At 33.3% G+C, this 20,228-nt stretch overlaps 2 protein-coding genes across 7 annotated transcripts in view; one reads left to right on the top strand and one right to left on the bottom strand.

Moving 5' to 3' along the window:
- Positions 1–5,086, top strand: part of LOC106181858 (protein O-mannosyl-transferase TMTC3) — a 24,735-nt gene extending 19,649 nt beyond the window's left edge. Inside the window, exons 19-21 of the mRNA XM_087015820.1 lie at positions 968–1,072; positions 1,896–1,979; positions 2,233–5,086. Coding sequence (XP_086871946.1) covers positions 968–1,072; positions 1,896–1,979; positions 2,233–2,475 — 432 coding nt within the window. The 3' untranslated portion in view covers positions 2,476–5,086. The remainder of the gene's footprint in view (positions 1–967; positions 1,073–1,895; positions 1,980–2,232) is intronic.
- Positions 3,757–20,228, bottom strand: LOC106178443 (uncharacterized). Of its 6 annotated transcripts, none has more exons than XM_013561628.2 (18): positions 19,677–20,228; positions 18,650–18,750; positions 17,600–17,717; positions 17,196–17,225; positions 16,191–16,228; positions 14,342–14,437; positions 13,889–14,032; positions 13,377–13,472; positions 13,116–13,168; positions 12,328–12,369; positions 9,300–9,426; positions 8,053–8,185; positions 7,702–7,787; positions 7,416–7,491; positions 7,163–7,251; positions 6,927–6,996; positions 6,202–6,342; positions 3,757–5,944 (listed from the first exon to the last, which is right to left on the bottom strand). In XM_013561628.2, the coding sequence occupies exons 1-18, from the start codon at positions 19,899–19,901 to the stop codon at positions 5,867–5,869; spliced, it is 1,743 nt and encodes a 580-aa protein (XP_013417082.2). In that variant the 5' UTR covers positions 19,902–20,228; the 3' UTR covers positions 3,757–5,866. The 6 variants fall into 6 exon arrangements, with proteins under 6 accessions (XP_013417082.2, XP_013417078.2, XP_013417084.2 ...); XM_013561624.2 differs by lacking the exon at positions 12,328–12,369 and adding an exon at positions 11,428–11,709; XM_013561630.2 differs by lacking the exon at positions 12,328–12,369.

The following is a 20,228-nucleotide window of genomic DNA, read 5'->3' as shown; positions in this document are numbered from 1 at the left end:
ATCCAATTATCATGCAGCATTTGTCTGGTTTTCGCCTCCTATGGGGCAGCAACAATCACATGCTCTTATCCCTGTTTTTGTGATGTTACTGATATGTGCTCCTTATTGAATAGACTTGACCAAACAACTGGAGTTTTCTTTCAAGGTTTTTTTTAGGAGTGATGGCCCTTACAAGTAGTTAAAAACCATGGGAAGCAGATGGTGCTGTGGTTGTGTATAAAAAAGAAGCATTTCTGCCAGCATAAAGTAGCTGTGACAGTGCACAGAGTACATTACAATGTCTTGATAAAATCTGCTGAGTGCATCGGAACTTTTTGGTATAGAATGTAAACTCAGTAATTAGATTATTGGGACAATAATGCCATACCTTAGTCTGCAGTTATCCATATCCAGCAGGTACCATTCTTAAACCGCAAAAAATCTTTTTGATAATATTTCACAATGATGATACTTAAGTGAGTTTTTATCTTAAAGAAATGTCTTAATTAGGCCAAAACTGAATTTGATTGAATGAGTATGTGAATTGATTGAATGTTTACTGTAGATGAAGTTATGCTCAGGTGACATTTGTTTGGCAACAATAAAAATAAAAGGTAGCAAACGTTTATCTTCACAATTCGTATCAATAGATGTAATAATTGTGATCCTAAAAAGATCTGGATAATCCTTTTGAGTTGAAGCCAAAATCCTAAAATAACTGCAAGATAGATAAACTTGTATATTTTACCAAATTAACATGGGAAAGGGTAATGGTTTGAAAGAAGGGAGATAACTTGATCCGCTGCTTATGTCCCCACATTTCTGTCAGCCTTTGTAAGTTTTGCTGTAACTTGAGCCCAGTTTGTGACAAAAAATGACAATAATGTTTAGGAAAAATACTGAATGGACTTCTGTTTCAATACATAGTTTAAGAAATTGTAATGGTTGGAATATTTATGGCATAAACAGTTGTGTTCTTTTTTTCCAGCTCCAAGACAATTTTCGTGGTGCCTTGTTCAACCTTGCCCTACTCCTGGCGAATGATGTGAAGAGGCCTTTAGATGCAGTGCCATATTTGAAGAAACTTCTCCAGGTTAGTAATCAAATTTCCCTCATATTTTAAGGTGGGAAAAAAAAGATCATGTAAATAAAATTGTTAAAAAAATTGCAAAGTTCAAAGTTAAATGGTTTTTCTGTTAATGTTTGAAACAAGCAACTGAAAAAAAGACAAATTTAAAGCAGAAGTTAAAAAATTTTACAATATAGAAGTTTTGTAATATCTTACGATATTTCATTATTTTCATGTCTTTTTTTGTTTATGATGTGACACTATTGATCACCACATACCCCAAATTTTTAAAGTTGCTTGTGTGACATGTTTAAACCATATTTTTCTTCTTAATATATAATATCATAAATTTTGGTGCTACATTTAGTGTCAAAACAGCAGTAACTGCAGAGTACCCACTTTGTGTCCTAGCCATTATCCACAGCTTTCAGACATATCTGTTGATGTAATGTGACAGCAAAACTTGACTTAGCCATTTGTTTTGAAGCATCATGTAGTGTTCAACAAAAATATGCAATATGTGGTCTGAACATTTGAAAAAAAAAAAATAATAATAAGACCCTGTTTCAAGTGTGCTTTGTTATGTATATCATCATAATGTATATTAATTTTTTTCTTTTTTCTTTTTTTTTTCTTTGCTTCTTAGTAAATTATATTGTGTTTCTTGTGCTGGGTCTCACTTCATGATGTCTTCATCCCTTTATAACTATAATGAGAAGTGATGATTTTAGGCATTGAATTGTGAAACAATCTTCTAATGAAGATACTGTCCAATTGTTTTCTACTTTAAAAATAATGTCTGTATATTAACCTAGCCATTGTTTTCATGTTTTTTGTTTATTTTCAGTACTACCCTGACCATACCAAAGGTCTGATCTTAATGGGAGATATCAACATCAATCATCTCAAAGACATTAGAGGAGCAGAAGAGGTCTGTATATCTTATGTATAGTACAGGATGTGTATTATTTTATGAACAGTGATCTGAATATTGTCACTGCTTGTAGCTTTTAAAAAGAAGAAAGAATTGATGGAAGCTCATTAAAAAAAAACAATAAGAGTTATTTGTTTATCTCTCTGTATTCTGTGTCAGTTAATGGTTCTGGATTTAAATGAAGTTTATTTCCCCAATTGATTTGTGTAGCATTGCAGCTAATATTCTTTCAAACTTTTTTCTTTGCTAGAATTTCAAGAAGATTTTAGAAACAGACCCCACCAATGTGCAAGCCAACCACAACCTCTGTGTGGTTTATGTTGAGCAGGGAGATTTACTAAAAGCAGAGAAGTGCCTCGTAGAGACAGTCAAATTAGCACCCAATGAGAAATATATACAAGACCATTTAAGTATTGTTAGAGGTAGACTTCAGAAAGCATATCAGCAGATGAAAGCGCAGCAGCAGCAAGCAAAGAAGAAACCAGTTACATGACAACAAATTAAGACCAGAAATTCATCAAACAGTTTTGCTTTACGTTGACCAGCTCAAGAATAATTTGGGTGAGAACATTTATCGACACCATTGTTGAAAACAAATGAGATTCGGATATTCTGGAGATTGTGTGAGTTCCATGAACTACAACGAAGACAACTGTCTCATCTTGCCATGATCTACAAAGCAGCAGGTCTACAAGTCTTATTCCCTCCAGTGTTACATTTATATTAACTTGGCACGCACTCGTGCAGTGACATAAGCCAGCTTGGAGGCAATTACAACACCAAATGAAGTGCTCTCTTTGTAGGAAATGTTGTAGAAGGCATCAGATTCCCTCCCTGGCTGTGTTTTCTTGCCAGCACCACTCTTACCAGCCAGTCTCTGAGACACAAGGGGTGTAGTTACAGGTCAACAATGTCAATTTGTTTCTATTAGGTTTGTACATGTAGGGCTGTTGTTAGGCCTACTGACTGTTTGGAACTACTCGAGTATGTTGATTAAATGAAAGTTCTTTATTTTTTTGGTAGAAAAATTTGAATGGATATTGTAATCAAATTAGTGTAGAATATGAGACACTGGAAGATCATGGTGGAAAAATGATGCAGCAAAATATCTAGTATTGGATGTCTTTCCCTCCAAGTGGTGGGACCTTGATGTATTCACACAGTGCCAAAACAAAGAGAAAAAAAGACAGCATTATCTGTGTGAAGGCTGAATTACATGGCTAGGTTACTCTCAGTTCAAGTGGTCCGATATGTTGTCTGAATAGTATTACTACTTATACATAAGAATCATTATCTTGCATTATGGATTCTAGGGTATGATAGGCCTCGAAAAGGTAGACGTGGATATTTTTTTTTGGTCTTCCATTACTCTGAGGTGGCTTATTTTGATTTGATGTAAACACTTAAAGAGGGAGTATAAAATGCATACAATATGTTCATGGTATGATAAGAGGCGGATGCAAATTACATTATGTTCTGGGTGGAATAAAAGCAAATCAATGCCTAGTTAACCACTTCCTTACACAAGAGAAGGGAGTTGTATCAGGATTATTTAGTAAGCTGATGAATTGATTCTGCATTTTTTGTTTGTGAACAAACCAATGAGGATTCATGTTAAAATCACTGTATAGATCTTGATAAAAATAGAAGTATATATATTGATGCACCTTGAAAGATCTACATTATAGTTGTTAAACTTATTATAGTTGTTGACTGTATTTAACAACTATAATGTAGATCTTTCAAGGTGCATCAATATATATATATACTTCTATGAACAAACCGATGTGACATTTAGATTGCACAAAAGAAGAAAAACTAAATTTAGCATATGGTGTCTTATTTTGCAACTTAAGTGTTCCTTATTTTGTGATTTTGACTAATGTTCTGATGCTGAATTTAAACATTAAAATCAGTGTCAAGGACCAGGACAGTGCAATGGCATCTTTACGACCTACATTTTATTAAACCAAGGCATACATTCCAATGAGAAGGCTGGATGGAGGGATGTATTCATTTTATCAAGGGTCCATGAAGTGGATTCTCCATTTTATATTTTGACTGTATAAATTTTGTAATTTTTACCCTGGGCAAGTGGTCAGAGATCACCTTGTTTTTAATTTTTGGAGTAATATGACAACAGTCTATCTTGCTGCTGTAGTTCCAAGATAAGAGACTGAAATATTATTGTAGTTTTAATCATTTGACTTTAGAAGTCATAAATAGTCAGACAAATGCAAATTTAGTTCTTCTCAGTTGAAGTTGTCTTTTGGACCTCGTTTTAGAAAATCTGTTGAGGTTTGCAGGAGCAGGTGTCCTAAGGTTTCAGGTCCTACCCAGATTCTAATTTCCATGGTGTAGATGCAGTGAATGTGATAAGTTTATGTATTTAAGGTTGTTATGTAGTTGTGCTCATTATATTTTTTATTAGCGATGACGTTTTTTCTAGGATTCTCGAAACAATTAAGTACCCTAACATATTGTTAATTGAATCCTTTTTATTGTCAGGGGGCATATTCCATATATGTAATATAGTTTCTTCTTCTTCCAATCCCAGTAGATAAAGAACAGATAAATTAGTATTTTATGGTATGCCTGTGTTACAAGTTTTGTGGAATGCTGTGTGTTCAAATAATTTTTCCTCAAGACAAGTATATATGACTAAACACTGATTTTAATTGTATGACAACCAGAGCAATGTGACTTTTGTGTATAGCCAATGTACAAATGATTAATATCTCTTACTTAAGTTATTTTCAAATTATATGTGCTATTTTCTGCAATATCAATTTCAGTTGAGAATCTTTAAAATATTAGTTAGACTTAAGACTTTTTAGTTTTGGCTGGGGCCTAGCCTGAATTGTTTTATAGTGCAGTTTTTCTTCATAATGTGTTGATCCACATGGAACTGAACTTGTGATACAATATCTTAAATGTTTCTTGCATAAACAATTTTATTATTGATAGAAGTTCTTTTCAATATTAAAGCTCTAAAATCTCTTGCCATTTACTTTTAGCCCCATGCATAATAAATGCAGTAAATAGAAAATCAGACATTTCAGTAAGGTATCATTATTATTTGAAATAAATACATGACTGTCTTATGTTAAATAGTTGTTACTTTAATAAATGTTTTAAAGGTTACATAAGACCAGTTAACAGTTGGGCCAATTACATATGACCAATAAAATGTGTTAAGGAATAAACGTTCTTTCAACACACTTGCAATTTACCAAAAAAATTATGGACACGGTTTTATTTTATACATCAGCTTTACTTGAAGTATAAAGACTTAAAATCACAAGGTTCATTTACATTTTGATTGAAAGTCTCAGTTAATTTTAATTCAATAACTAATTCTTTCAAATTCCTTTACAGTTAACCCAGAGTTTAAGAGTGCTTACATGTTGGTGTCAATCCTCACATATGTAAGTTGTTTAATCAGTGAATGGAAATGACTGAAATTAGATTATGTCAGTTTCCCACTTTTAAGTCTAGAACATGAAGAAAAGTCATTGGATTAAAAATGGATTTAATCACTGCTAAAACAAATCCAAAAGTTAATGGGTTTTTGTCTTCATAAGGAACTCCTTCATTGGTGAACAGACACAGCATGTGATCAACTCCAATAACATTGTGGTTCGATATCTTCCAAGACCATCCGTTTTCCAGTTTTTGTCTCTAAAGCAAATCTGATGACCCACTTTTCTATAAATACACAAGCATCCTGATGGTTTTCCAAAGAGCAACAAGATGCTGCTGACAAAACTGCTTCAATCCTCCTCCTTTCACTACTTCACAAATCAATCTCAAGTCTCCATTTGGATGATGGGTATATTGCACACATCTATGACTCTTTCCCAGTCAGATCCCTATTCTTTACTTCATGACTTTTGTTTTAGAGACAAAAAGTAAGGAATATATGCAATATAGTCTATTTTTGTAACGGAGTCCTCGTCATTCTGAAAAAAATAAAAGGAGGTTTGTCTCTTTAATTTCTAGATAAAGTTCAATGAAGCATTAATAAGGGATGACAATCTTGGTTGCACCCATGAAAACATCTAATTCTGTTACTTTTTTTATGAACCATAAGTGTTAAAATATGAGTTTCTTAGCCAACATTGTACAGTAAAAAAAACATACAACATTTGTAGGTACATAAGTTACATGTAAGTTGAATTTCTTTTTCACTCATTTTCATCAATTCTGCCCTACTTACTGGGTCAACAACCTGCTTGATTTCTTGGAAAAGCTCCACATTATCTACTTTATTCTTTTCTAGGAGTGTCACCAGGATCTCCTCCAAGGACTCTATGCTGATCTTGCCTTTTTCATTCCTGTCTACTGACTGGAACAACTCCTGTAAAATAAAAACAAATTTATATCTGAAGGATATTGAAAATGTTCCCAATACTAAAAACCAGATATATTTGACTCCTAGCATTAACATTTGCTGGCATATAGCTTTGCTTAGTGCACCATGAAATGAAATGATACGAAAGAAAAGAAAAATGCCACGGTACTTCTTTAAAATGTATTTTATCTGTACTTGGATGACTAAACTGTCCAAAAATTTGGCAGATATACAATTTATTTTGTTTAAATTCATCTGGGTCAAATTGTCATATTCAGTTAACATAATTGCACACACACTTAAAATGGTTTCTTTGATTTATTTCTCCCCATGAAGAAACTGGTGAGTAACTGGTTTTAATGATGCCCAAACAGTTTTTTTTTCAAACTGAACTCAAAGTAAATTACATCTCTGGAGACTAAAGTAGCTTCATTTCACACAGATGCCATAAAACTCCAGTGTGCATCATTTTCACCTTAAATTAGATAACTATTCAGTTGTTTTTTGAAACTTAAGGAAAACTGTAAATTGATTTGCTTTATTTGTTCAAGATCAAAAAATTTAATCGGACAGCCACTAACTGTACCTACCACAAACTGTAGGACAGACGTCTGTAGTGTAGCAAAATCAAGCTCCTCATAGGAATCTTGTGCAGCACCACTGAAAAGTTATTTCAAAGTTTAATTACATGTTAACATACCAATGTCCTATTATTACAAGTTATTATGCATTTCTTCTGTCCAGTTAATCTATATGTTCCACAAATCTTATATAAATTTATCTACAAAGCTCTTATTATTGGAAACCCGAAATGCTGTATCCTTACCTAAGTGTTGCCATCTTTTGGCACAAACAAGAGAGCGTCACAAATTCATCAACCCCAAAGAAGGTACTGGCACTGGTGATGTCATACACCTGGAAAATGACCAGAATAAAGTACATCCAAACTACATATGTGGAACCATATTATCAAGACAAAGGATAAACAATAAAAGGTTTTAATGTCTAACATTTTATCATGGTGCAGAGCTCTGAGTTACAATATCTTATTTTTTATAATTAGCACAGCACTGCCATACCTGTTTTATGTATCTTTGTTGAGCATTGGACAATCCCTGTGGAAGTACTTTGGTTACTTCATTATATTTAAGGTGTCTGAATTGAAAGAAAATTATAATTAAAACTAATGAACAATATTTCAAATGATTTTCAACAACAGATACTAATAGTTTTAATTATGCTATATATAACTATTTAGTTTAAAAAATTTTAAGACAATTAAAAAACTATCCTGAGAAATTGACATCATACTAAGGTAATCAATGGCAATCACGAAGGCTATTCCCAAAAATTCCATGTACTCACCCATCATTATCTGTATCTAAATTCTTGAAAACAACCTCCAACTCCTCTCTTTGATCTTGAGGCACAGCAGAAGTTAAATCTACCCCCTGCAGGATACAAAAAAGTTTTTGTGTCAATAAAAAAATCAAAATTATCTCCAATATGATTATCATCCCTACCCCAGTAATGTTATAGCAAAGAGGCAATGCATTGTCATACCTATCACATTTCATTTATATATAGCGAGGTGTTTCCTTAGCCAGATAAATGCATTAATATAAGAGTTTTTGTTTTAATGCTATTAGAAAATTCAGCCATAATGTTAAAACCTACATGGATGTTCCTCACATATAGCGTTCACAGCAGACTTACCTTCAGTGGGTTAGGAGTGGTAGACTTATGTGCTGCAGGGCCAGACTCTGGCGTTTTCTGGCCTGTGGTGTCCTCTGGTGGTGGGTCCACCTCCATTTTATCCTCATCTGTTTGTTGAACTTCCAAACTGGGACTAAGGGTGAAAAAGATGGACACTATAAATGCTATAGCAAGTTACAGATGCAAGCTTTCAATCACAGTATAAACAATTAATATTAAGAAATAAAATGTTTATGATGATGGTTTTCATTTTGAAATTAATTAAGTGACCTTTGCATTAATTGTCAGGCATTTTTTTCATTTGTACTGATATATCCAAACACAATTTTCATTAAAATACTTGCATCACAAGAGCCCTGACCTAATACCAACTGATCCTCAGGCATTGTTATCACAGTAAGCGGGCCTCTTATGCCAACAGAGTTATAGCATGAGTAAAATTTGGGAGAAATGTGTCAAACCTTTCAGAAATCCTCTTAAAAAGCTGTAAAATTTAATATGATTAAAAATAATGTATATTGTAGTAATTTGTCCAAGGATCGTTCAATATGGGGAATGGCTTATCCCTATCAATAATCAACATCTCTATATGACAGTATGTATTCTAGCACACCACAGCTTCAGGTATCAAAATTAAGTGCACTGTTTTTATTTTCTTTCATAACATGACAACAACAAGAGCACCAAAAACAACAAAAACAAAAAGGTTACATTCATGAAGCAGAGCTATTGAGAGTCTCAACTACTGAAATATCCATTTCCTTTGAAGATCGAAGGTCATTTATAAGAGAAACCATTGCAAACATCATGTGACCATTGATCAAACTCGTATGCACCTCAGAGATGGACTGCAAGTTTTCAAGATAGAAAGAAAAACAATGGCATATTGTATACTTCAATTTTAAACCTCTCCCAAGGTTTGAACAAAAAAGACGGATCCAGGGATGGAAAAACTCGCCACCTCTTATTTTTTGCAAGCATGTTAGGGTTAAAAACTGAAGCCATGCATATTGTGTGATCAGTCCTGCTGTCTCATTTCAACAAATATCTCCTGTAGTTAAGGTAAAATGGTCATTAAATCAAAGTTGGCAATAAAATAAAATAAGAGAGAGAGAGAGAGAGAGAGAGAGAGAGAGATCCAATGCTCTATGAGGCATCAGTCACACTCATTTGTTAACCCTGGGATTCAAACATCCCCATTACAATGTAATCTCTCAATAATTGTCCTCCACAATGTTGTTACTTACCGCGGCAGTGTTCTACTCGGTCCTCTATTATGATCATGATCATGTAGATCGTCATCGTCACTGTGGACTGGAACCCGTGGCGTCCTTGGAGCTATACTGGAAGAATGTCTGCTGGGGTCTAATACCCCTGGGAACAAAAAAAGGAACAAGGTTTTATTAATCCAGTCAGCCTTATTATTCATATCAAACAGCATTAATTTGTCAAAATGAATACAGGTTTAAAACAGTAAAAAAAATGAAATAAAATGTCCATTTTAGTCAGGAGAGGGAAAAGTTACTCTTTAAACTAAACCTAGAGCATGCTGAGAACAAGTGCTGATTAGTTTGTAATTACTGATTAAATATATTTAGGTTAAACACTAGGAGCAAAACTGACTATAAAGTATTCAAAATAGCATCTATAATCACACTAATGGGTTCAGGCACATTTACACACAGGTTGTGGTGACAGTTTTTAATTCAGCCCTTCTTTATGAGCTGCCTGATTAAGCTAAATTCAACATAAGCAGCAAATGTTTTTCTCTGTTTTCTACTTTTAATTCCTACTACTGAAAACAGCAAAGAACACAGCAAAGAACTAACTTTTGGGGACAAGAGGAGTATACACTTGCTGCTTATGGTGGGTTTTGTTAAATCTGACAGTCTATAGAGGAGGGCTGACCCAACTTGTATGAGAACATGCCTTAAAATGCAAACAAGCCTGGATTATAAAGTGCTGTAATGATAAGCCCATAAAGCTGAAGCATGCAGCAAGGACCTACAATAAATGAACCACAGATACACTCAAAAGCCATAGTCATGGTAAATGAGTGAAATCAACATAAACCTGTTCTAGAAATATTAGTCATAACAGTCTAAATGCAAATCGTGAAGTCCAAGATTTATGTTAAAGAAAAGTTCTAACAAGCAATTACTAGCTAAGATGCTACTGATAGTGAACTGTGAATTTTTCATCATCTTTGAATAATTGCTATAGTTTTGTTTTCTAACAACTAAAATTGTACACTAAACTTGCATAAAAAACAACAGCAACTGTTGTAAAAGTTTTGTCATTGTCTTTAGAGGCATACTGAGGGAGCACTTATGTCAAATCAGTGCTAAACTGACCAAATGCCACCACACAGTTTCAAACAAAATAACCACAGAGTTTGCAAGTCTTGCAGAAGCTTTTTAATCATTGAATTCACCTATGGTGTAATTCAGTTTTACTGCAAACATACAATACCAGTTCATAAATGTTTAGCTTGTATATTCTCTTTTTTTCCCCTAAAATACTATGTTGCAGATTATTCAATTCCTAAACTTTAGGAAGGAGGAATCCAGTGAAGTGTTATGTGCTAGGTGTAAAAAACGGCAAGAGAGTTAAGTTTTCATCATTATAGGTATTATCATAAAAATCTACAGATTAGGTCATGTGCATCTTAGTAAAAACTGTGCTCATCAGTTTTCAGTACAGTTATCAACTCACAACACAAATCAAAAATAAGTGAGTAGTTACAACATGGATTAGTGTTGAACAGTTTAAAAACAAATTTGGACAAAGTATTTGACATCTGGGTAAAGATCACTGCTTCTATTCATGCACATTTACAAGTTTACTTCTTAATCATTGTACTCTACAGTGTATAGAACACATAAGGTAAGCAATAAGGCTACATTTACAGGAAAGGTATAAGCCTGCAGTGGAATATTGCTCCTATATGTCAGCTCCCATATCAATATTCAGTCATTCTGTTGTACAATGTATCAGAGCAAGAACGGGAAATTCTTAAATGTTGTGAAAAAAATTCTTTAAATTGTCTTAAAATCTGAACATAAGAAAAATTTAATTTTAAGCAAAAAATATTAATAAGATAAAATAAATATAAAAAATGATAAACAACTAAACAATTAGTAAAAAGTTAGAAAAAAGGCTATCCACTTTTGATCTGTTTGATCAAATCTTGTCCACTGATGAGTTATCAACAAAGCAAACCATACTGTAACCAACACAGTATTGAGGTTGCTGTCTGTATGACAACTAAATGCTCTCATACTGAATATTGAGATGGGAAACTCAGGGAAACATTTTCCAGCACAGCGTGAATACACTTATAGAGAGAGAATACATGTTGAAATGGGTATCTACCTAATATGGGATTGTACTCAGCTACTGGAGATGGAGAAGATGGAGGAGACGGCTCTCTCATAACTACAGTTTCTTCCTTCTTGGCTAAGACAGGGGGTTGGGGGTCAGGCTTAAATTCAGGTCTGGACTCGGGAACAGTTGCCTGGCGTTTGATAGGAGGTATAACTGCAAGAGTCTTTTTCTTGGGTTTTTGGGAAATGAAAGTATTGGATTTTCGGGACAACTTGGAAGGTTGGTGAGAGACTGGAACCCGAACTAGAGTGGCAGGAGCCGAGGTTGTAACTGCAAATGAATGTGATTAAAACTAAACATAAAGTCTGTACGAAAAATAAAATATGGACAACTTACGAGAGAAGGTCCCCAAAATAGGACACAAAAATCAAAAATGAAGGAAAACAAAAGCATCTAATTCTTTTTATCAATGAAAATGTAGAATTGAAAGTATGTACCTTTACACTATTTGCTATAAAAATTGAAGTTGGCCTATTCCAAAGCAGTGTTTGTTAAGAGGCACTAAGCATATAAGGTGTCTTGATCCATGCTCTCTGTAACTTCTCATAACAGTGGCTACAAGATGTACCGCACAACTTTAACAGATCACTGGATTCTCATTTTTATTTACATCGGTTTCTTTGAATGCATCTTCCAAAAAGTGTTCTATTTTACATGTATAACACCTAACACAAACATGCTTTTCTTTTCTTTTCTTTCTAGCATACAAATGAGAAACACAAAATGCCTTAAACCTGTACACTACCACTATGTAAAAGTCAACTAATGTGAGGAAGCATACTGTACAAGTAGCCTTTATATCACACATACAAGGCATCACACAAATGCTAACAAAAACTGAAGAAAACATTAAGCCCAGTTATTGTATGTAGCGATGAAATTACTAACCCATAAATAAGTTCCGTCTCCTTTCAGCCAATAAAGTATCTACTGCAGATACCATGAATGCAAATGAATTAAATATATTCAAAATATGTACCAGCATGTACATGGAATAATGAAATATATGATGAAGGAACGATACTGGCTTTCAGTAATAAAAGTAATTATTGTAATATACACAATATGGAGAAAATCTGGCAGAAAATACCATATCTTATTTCAGACGGAACCAATTTCAGATGGAACCAGGACTATTTTGCTATGTCTATATGCTGTGAAAATGACAATGATAAAAAAATACATTCTCATCCAATAAACACATATCAAACTCGTTCCATTTCAATAAAGGTAAGCAAATGATATATTTCATTTTTTAATATTAACCCTGACATAAACTTGAGTTAAATTTTGCCAATCATTCACTAGTAAATCACAACATTCATTTGAGAGTGCAATGCGACTACAGTTATTGAGTAGCATTCAGTGAAGTTATGTATGTCTAAAGCCAGTTACATCAGCACAACATCTAAATTAGCAACAATGGCCAGATGGTAGTTCCAGTATAGTATACAATATTTACATCTCTAACATTCAATCCACTTAGTGCAGGGATCCTTCATAGACAGTGAGCATATACATGATTAATAATATGGGGCATAGGATAAATAAATATATAATAAAACATTTCTATATCAGTAATACACATACAACAATGCTGATCATGATACCGGGTACATGTGTCAAGCATTCAATGCAGTGTCTGCTACACATCTATGCAGAAATAAAAAACTTACTCATTGCTTCATCTGGAGGCATGGGGCGTCTTGGACTCACTGAGGCATGTTGACTGAAATAAAATTAACAATACATGATATTGTGCAAAATGGTAATTGCATTTTGATCTATAAAAATAATAAAACAAAACTACTGGTTATACTGGCAAATTAAACATTAATCTGGACTGTGGCAACCAATTAAAATAAATTGAAAGCAATCTAGATATAAATCACACTAAATAAGTTATTAAGTTATTTTTTATTATTTCTGATACTTACGCAGGTAACTTGATTCCTCTACCATGGTATAGATCCCTGGCATTGGCTGGCAAAACTATACTTTTTAGCCTGTTTAATTCATCTGTTATGCTCTCTCTGAATATGTGAAAAATAGTCATAAAATACTGAGATATTATTTCAATGTCACTGTTGCTACACACCAAATTTCTAAACAAAAACAATCAGTTATGAAATTCAAACAAGTAAATGTAAGGTTTTAAATGAAAGAACAAACAACCCTAATAAAACTCTTTATTCGTTTGCCTAAGCCAGAGGCTTTGAACAAAAACTTTCTTTAAATAAGCATGTTTATCTAATCATGACCTTGTATATCTCAGGGCACCTGTTGTTCAATACTACTCTAACAATACCTGAAAATTACTTTCTAAATAGAATGTACTTAAAAGGATACAACTCAGCACAGATATACAGTTACAACAATAACACAGTCAGTGCACGGTTTGTTTTTTAAATATATTATATCATGTGTATCTTTAGCATTCTGAACTTACCTTTCATTGAATTCTGCTCTTTTTCCACCCATAAGTAAATCTAGAGGAGCTCTGTGTGGTAGAACTTCTCTTTTTCTTTTTAACCCCCTCATAGATTCGACATAATCTTTTTCTGCCTGGTGTCGCTCTCGTTGTGACTCCCTACTACAAAAACAAAGACAAAACAAATATTAATTGTTCTAACATCTACAAAATCTTATGCTATATATAATTCATACCTACTGGTATTCATGTATATCAGTCACTCTACATTAAATACATACCTTATTCACTATATCTGCATTTATCAAGTCAACATATTACGAAGAAAAAAACATGTCTACAAACCTTTGACAAAGCTACACAAAATGAACTCCCATGGAGTGCATGCTTCAACACAATCAGTTTATTACAAAAAAACTGCCTTTTTTTAGCAGCAATAATTGCAACCTGCCACACTCTTGAACCACTTACTTAAGATTGTACTGCTGCCGGATTTTGTTAAAGTTGTATGTGTTCTTGGTCACTTGCAGATTGGGAGTTTGCACATAGGACAAAATGGGCAGTGGTCTAGAGGGCAAAAGAGAAAGAAATGAAGCTGTGGGATAAGCTACATGCTAAACTACTACCCAGACAATCAAACCAGTATATCTCATGAAATTAAGTGAAAATGTTAGGTGCAGTACATTTTGACAAGAGGAAAGATTTTTTCAAGTGCTGAAGGTTAAAGATATGAGCAAAGTATGAAAGAAAAAGTCCCCCAGGTAAAGAAGCAATCAGATTTTATCAAATAAAATATCAATTTTTTTTGCTAATGAAATAAATAAATTTCTAAAGATCTGATTTTAATTTTTTATTTGAAATTTTTCAAAAGAAGTTCATATTGACATACTGTGATACATGATTATTCAGTTACCAAATTGCTCAGATGTAAAATATAGGGTAAGTAAAGTTTGAAAAAGAATTTTTTTTTTTGGGGGGGGGGGGGGGGAGTTTAAATGAAATAAAATTATACAGTTCACTACAGTGATAAGGAAAAAGTGTAAAGAATCTTATAAAAGAAATTAGAATACTAATGCTACAAGCCACACCAATGCTGCAAGTGCCACTGTATGATTTTTCACAATATGCAGTTATCGTGATGTGTGCAATGACTACAGGCTACATATGACTATGCAGTTATTACTATGTGCGACTGAAGCATTCACTCAATGTGCAATAATCTAGGTTATGTGCAGTCATCTTAAATAAAATCAAATGTGCACATCTACATCTAGAAAAAACATGGCCAAAATCAAAATATGCCCCCAAGCCCCAGTAAATGTTCATAAAACTTGTAGCATAATCAACTTTTTAAAAATGTCCCTCCCAAGAAGTCAAAAATATTCCAGAACAGTATACATAAGCTGAAGAAAATTCATTCATGTGCATCCATTTAAAGTGTTATTCTTCCAAAACGCTACTCAAAGTAGCTTAATCACTTGACCTGTTTATTTCAAAACAGACTAAAACAGAGATGTAACTAGGCGAATAAGCCACAGGATTAACATGGACAGCTTACAAATCACTTCACATAATTGGAGATCTCAGGTAAAAAAAAGACCGCATTATCTTATCAACATATCCAATACAGTGACTTCTTTATCATTTATCACTCAATAAAGCCAAAATATCCCAACATAATCTCCAAACAAACATAAGAAATTAAAGTCATATTAAATCAATACAGTCAAAGACAAAATGCACACACAAACCACAGTTACCCGGGCATTTTTTGTTTGTGTACACGTTTCTTTGCTGTTATAAAAAAGCCAGATCTGTGTGCATGATGAAAAAAAGTCATTTGGATCATTGGCTTGATACAACGTCAAAAATATAATGTTAAAATTGGATACAATGTTGCTGTGCTACATTAAATATACCACACTGTGTTATGGGAGTGTTTGATACAATATAACAACTCCTATAGTTACATTTTATACTTATGTTGGGTTCAATATATCACAATAAACTAAAAAGCTGTGCTGTGCCTTAATTTGAAGTTATAAAAGCAAATACTTTTCAATTATCTAAGTAGCACTACATTTATCACATGCAATAAAATAAATTTAATAAATATTAGTGACAAAAATTAAAAACATTTGAACAATTAATAAATAAAACACTGATAACACGTTTACACACCTAAATTTTGTAATCAACATATTTATGTACAAACTAAATATAAATGGTTTAATTATTTATTTGAAGCATTATTTTATATTTTTAAAATTTATCCAAATGTTTTTCCTGAAATACAGCTGAAAAAAGTACATCTACTCACGGTTGCACTGGAGGATTCTTGTCTGATTCAACATCCCACTGAAAAGTAGAAAAATGAATTTTTTTCACAACTGTTTCTGTCTGATTTTTTTTTAGAGAATGCATTACTTTTTACCTTTTTTGGCATTTTCAGTCAATCATTTTCTGGAATGACCTTCATCATATACTTTGCTACCCAGGACACTGACAGATAAACAAAGAAAATACAGCAATATTTGTACCCTTTCAAATGTTTGTTTTACAAATACATCATATGCCAATGAACCCAAACATCAAATGACACTATTCATGTCCTATTTTAAATCAAAGTATTCTTATTTTATTAAAATGTAACAATGTTTTTTTCAAAAGTTGTTTTGGTATGTGCTCTACCAAGCATGTGGATCTACCACTTACTTCGGTATAATTGCCATTATTTTAATCATAACAGTCTTTTTATATAAGGGGATTCTAATGTTCTTTTAAAGTTTTCTACGTTTTGTCTTGTTTTAAAGGTGGTCGATTTTGTACTATTCATATCTCCATTAGGATGTGTCACTCAACTGGTAATGGAATTAGCTATAGGAAAAAATTCTTGAGGTTGGTAAATAATGAGAAAAACAGACTGGATATTTTCTCATTATGTCCAATTGGCATGCCTTGGGGTAAATATAAATGCTTCCATTATTAATGCATTAGTCATGAAACTCATCTGGAAAACATGTTAGAGTCAATGTTAATGATTTTCTTCAATTATTCCTACAATAGTTTGCAACCGTTGTCAATTACAAATTGCTCATTTCACACATCAAGTTTCACAGTCACAGAAAGCCACATGCCTATAACCAGGCCAGTTGGGGAAAAAAAATCAATCACACTGTGTCGCATGCATTTTTTATCATCATATCTCATGCAATATGTTAAAACACCACAAAAATCAATTCACTTTAATTTGTATTGATAAACTTTCAAGTATACACCTCCACCCTGTTTTGCAACTGTCAGTAACCAAACTCCGTCTACTTACTTTTCCAATACCAAACATTGGAGACTCTCTCTGGCAACACAAGTCATTTAACATTAATTCATCTCATGGATTTCAAATCACTTTGATTTGAAAATCAGTATATATCTATTGAAATTAAAACTTTTGAAAAGAAAAATCTGGCACTTTGACAATGCTAAAAAAGCTGATTTGATAAACTACAGATTTTAAAAAATCACATTACTATTATTATGAAGAAAACCAAAACAAACTTTTGGCATTAAAACATATTTCTGTCAAAAATTTTGACAAGCAAAATGCTTAATACCGACTCCCCCTTCACTCCATACCCACTTTCAAATTTTCAAAATTTTCAGAAATATATGTGGGATTGGAAAACCAAAGAGGTTATGAAATTTTTCTAAAATCTGTGCAAAAATACGTACCTGGTATCTTTCTGTATGAATGATTACTTCTTTCTGTCTTGTCATAGCCACTTCTTTACCACCAAAGGTATCTTGGTGACGTTTAGGAATGGACACTTTCTTCAACATCGTGGAAGATCTACAAAAATAAAATATAAACTTCAGTCTCAAAACAATACTGCTATTAATTTAACACATTACAAAAAAAATTAATCCTTTACAAAAAGACAGTAAAGGACCTAAATCAATGAAAAACTAACATGCTTTTGCAGCACTAAAAAAGCAAAAATACAAATAGGTAATAAAAATCATTTAACTTCATAAACAGTAGTTCTCTAATATACACATCAACTTAACTTATTTTCACACTTCAATAAGACTACCAAATCACTTGTGATTGGGTCTTTCAATTTAATTCTATTAACTCATTCAAACTTGATAGAAGAATGTATAAACACTTAAAGACTCTGTAAATTTACTTATGCAGATCGCATCTCACGTCTGTGTGCCAATGCCTCTTCTACTACAAAGGATCACTATTCTCACAAAACTAATATTTATCCTTACTATAAGCTGACAACTACTAGATAGAAGGCATGGTGAAAATAGTAGTACAGTTATGACTGACATTTTAAGGGTCTACTATGTATGTTCCCTATGTCTGTGTCATGCTGTGTCTTATAGTGTAAATTCTGATCAGTATTTCATTATCATATTTATATTGTGGATATTTCACAAACAGAAACCAAATGTTTCCCTAATTGGCAGAAGACATCTTAAACTAAACAACAATTCTTCAATATCTCAATTGTCCCGACCACAGTGGCACCAAAGCAAGTTACATTTATAATGTACAATTTATGTAAGTCCATTCAATTTTGGAAAATGGATATGGAACAACTTTCCTCCCAGTTTCAGATATCTGTAAAAGACTGGGCAGCAAATGCATGTACATGCAAACATCAATTTTTGAAATGTTATAATTATAAGCTCACTTGGTAGGCATTTTTCTTCATATCAAATCTGAGGTTTTATTCTGGTTGTTGTAAGACACAAAAACATTTTACTTACTTGAAATATTGAGGCTGATATGGCAGTGGCTCTGTATTAAATTCCTTTGGTCGATTGTCTTCAAACCTTGACTTGGCATGCATATTGGGAGAAGTGTGGACCTTTAAAATAAAATATGCCAATAGTATATACCTAGAATATTCACAGAATTTAACTAGATGGTAAACAGTAAGTTACTATCCTTAAAACAAATGAAATAAGATCTGGGCAACAGTACATAAAAAACTAGATTACGTTAAAACCACTTTGTTTTGCATTAACTGTAATCAAATGAGTTAATTGGAGCCTGGTACAGCATCTAGATTGAAGCATTAAGTAAAAAAGTATTTTATTTGTATAGTAATACAACCCAAGAACTAAATTACAACAAGCTTATGACTATGGACAGATATATTGATCTATTTACAGGTACTTGAAGACGGCTGGCAGAAGTCACACAGGGCAACAAATAATCAAGGTGTCAATCGGTGTCACAGAGAATTATACAGGTTGATTATAACTGTATTGATCTCATCACATAAGGCTTATGCAAAAAATCATGAACTGAGATTGATTGAAGAATTAGCTTTTGTTATGAAGTTATCCACACAACTTCATCTAATTAATGATTTACTATAATATTGAACTAAATGTAACAAGTAATGCCAATTAATATATTCAGTAAGAGGGTAGGGGTTAGGGGTTGACTGACATATTCACTCATACATTCATAAAAAAAGCTTTACTGATTGAAAATAAGGATAATATAATGAAAAAAAATTAATTTAAAAAAACATACAGTAAATATCTTTTTTCATGTCAAAATATGAAAAAATTACAGATTCAATATCTAAACGCCTCCGTGAAAGCTAGCACGAAAATTCATGCGTTAGCACTCCAACTGACGATTCTGATCTGTACTTACGTGTGTGTGTGAATTTTCGTGCTACGTGAAAACATTTGTTTCTGGACATTATCAGTTTACTCAACTTTGCATCGACTTTACATGCCTTTATATTAAGGATTCCAACAAATCGCAAGCACCAACCTTTGTGGGTCTGGCCTGAACCCTCCTTGCACTGAGCTCGTCTGCGTCCCGGGGGACTAAAGGGGGGAGGTTGGGGATGTCAATCTGCTTAAAGTCCCGTGTAGGTGATAAACTGTTCCCACTACCAGAGCCTCCCGACCCTGCGGATTTAGCCTTAGGCAATGTTGGCAACTGTCGAATTGCTCTTTCGTCTGACACAGGATTAACTGTAGACATGGTCAACATTTTCGGCACCAGCTCGCATCTTCCTCTCAACTACCGTATAAACTCCGCGAGGCAGAAAACTACATGAATCGCCATCCAGCGATCACGAATTCGTTTTGAGTGAAGTTCCAAACTCGGTCTAAGTTTTGCGGTTGTGGGTCCCTTAAAACTCCAGAGCTCGTTAAATGAACATTTTCCAATGGAAAACGTATCGTTTCAACAATACTCGAGTACTTAACTCCCTTGAACTGTTGATAAAAATCTAATAAATCTTTGACCACGCTTTTTATCCCGTTTTCAGCTGGTCGGGGTTGCTTCCTTGGCAATAGTAAATTATTACAGGGCGCA

This window comes from Lingula anatina, chromosome 1, assembly GCF_051362555.1.
Source record: "Lingula anatina isolate TDL-2025a chromosome 1, LinAna3.0, whole genome shotgun sequence".
Classification (NCBI taxonomy): Eukaryota; Metazoa; Brachiopoda; class Lingulata; order Lingulida; family Lingulidae; genus Lingula; species Lingula anatina.
The sequence above is the reverse complement of the archived record's forward strand: the minus strand, read 5'-3'. Positions and strand labels throughout refer to the sequence as shown.

What these genes read in the sequence shown, in the direction of transcription:
- LOC106178443 (XM_013561624.2), bottom strand. Translation starts at nt 19,901, where the DNA reads ATGTTGACCATGTCTACAGTTAATCCTGTGTCAGACGAAAGAGCAATT. An exon ending in TTCATACAGAAAGATACCAG is followed by an intron (nt 17,226 to 17,599) that starts GTACGTATTTTT and finishes TTGTGTTGCCAG; the next exon opens with AGAGAGTCTCCAATGTTTGG. An exon ending in CGTCTGTCCTACAGTTTGTG is followed by an intron (nt 6,343 to 6,926) that starts GTAGGTACAGTT and finishes TTTATTTTACAG; the next exon opens with GAGTTGTTCCAGTCAGTAGA.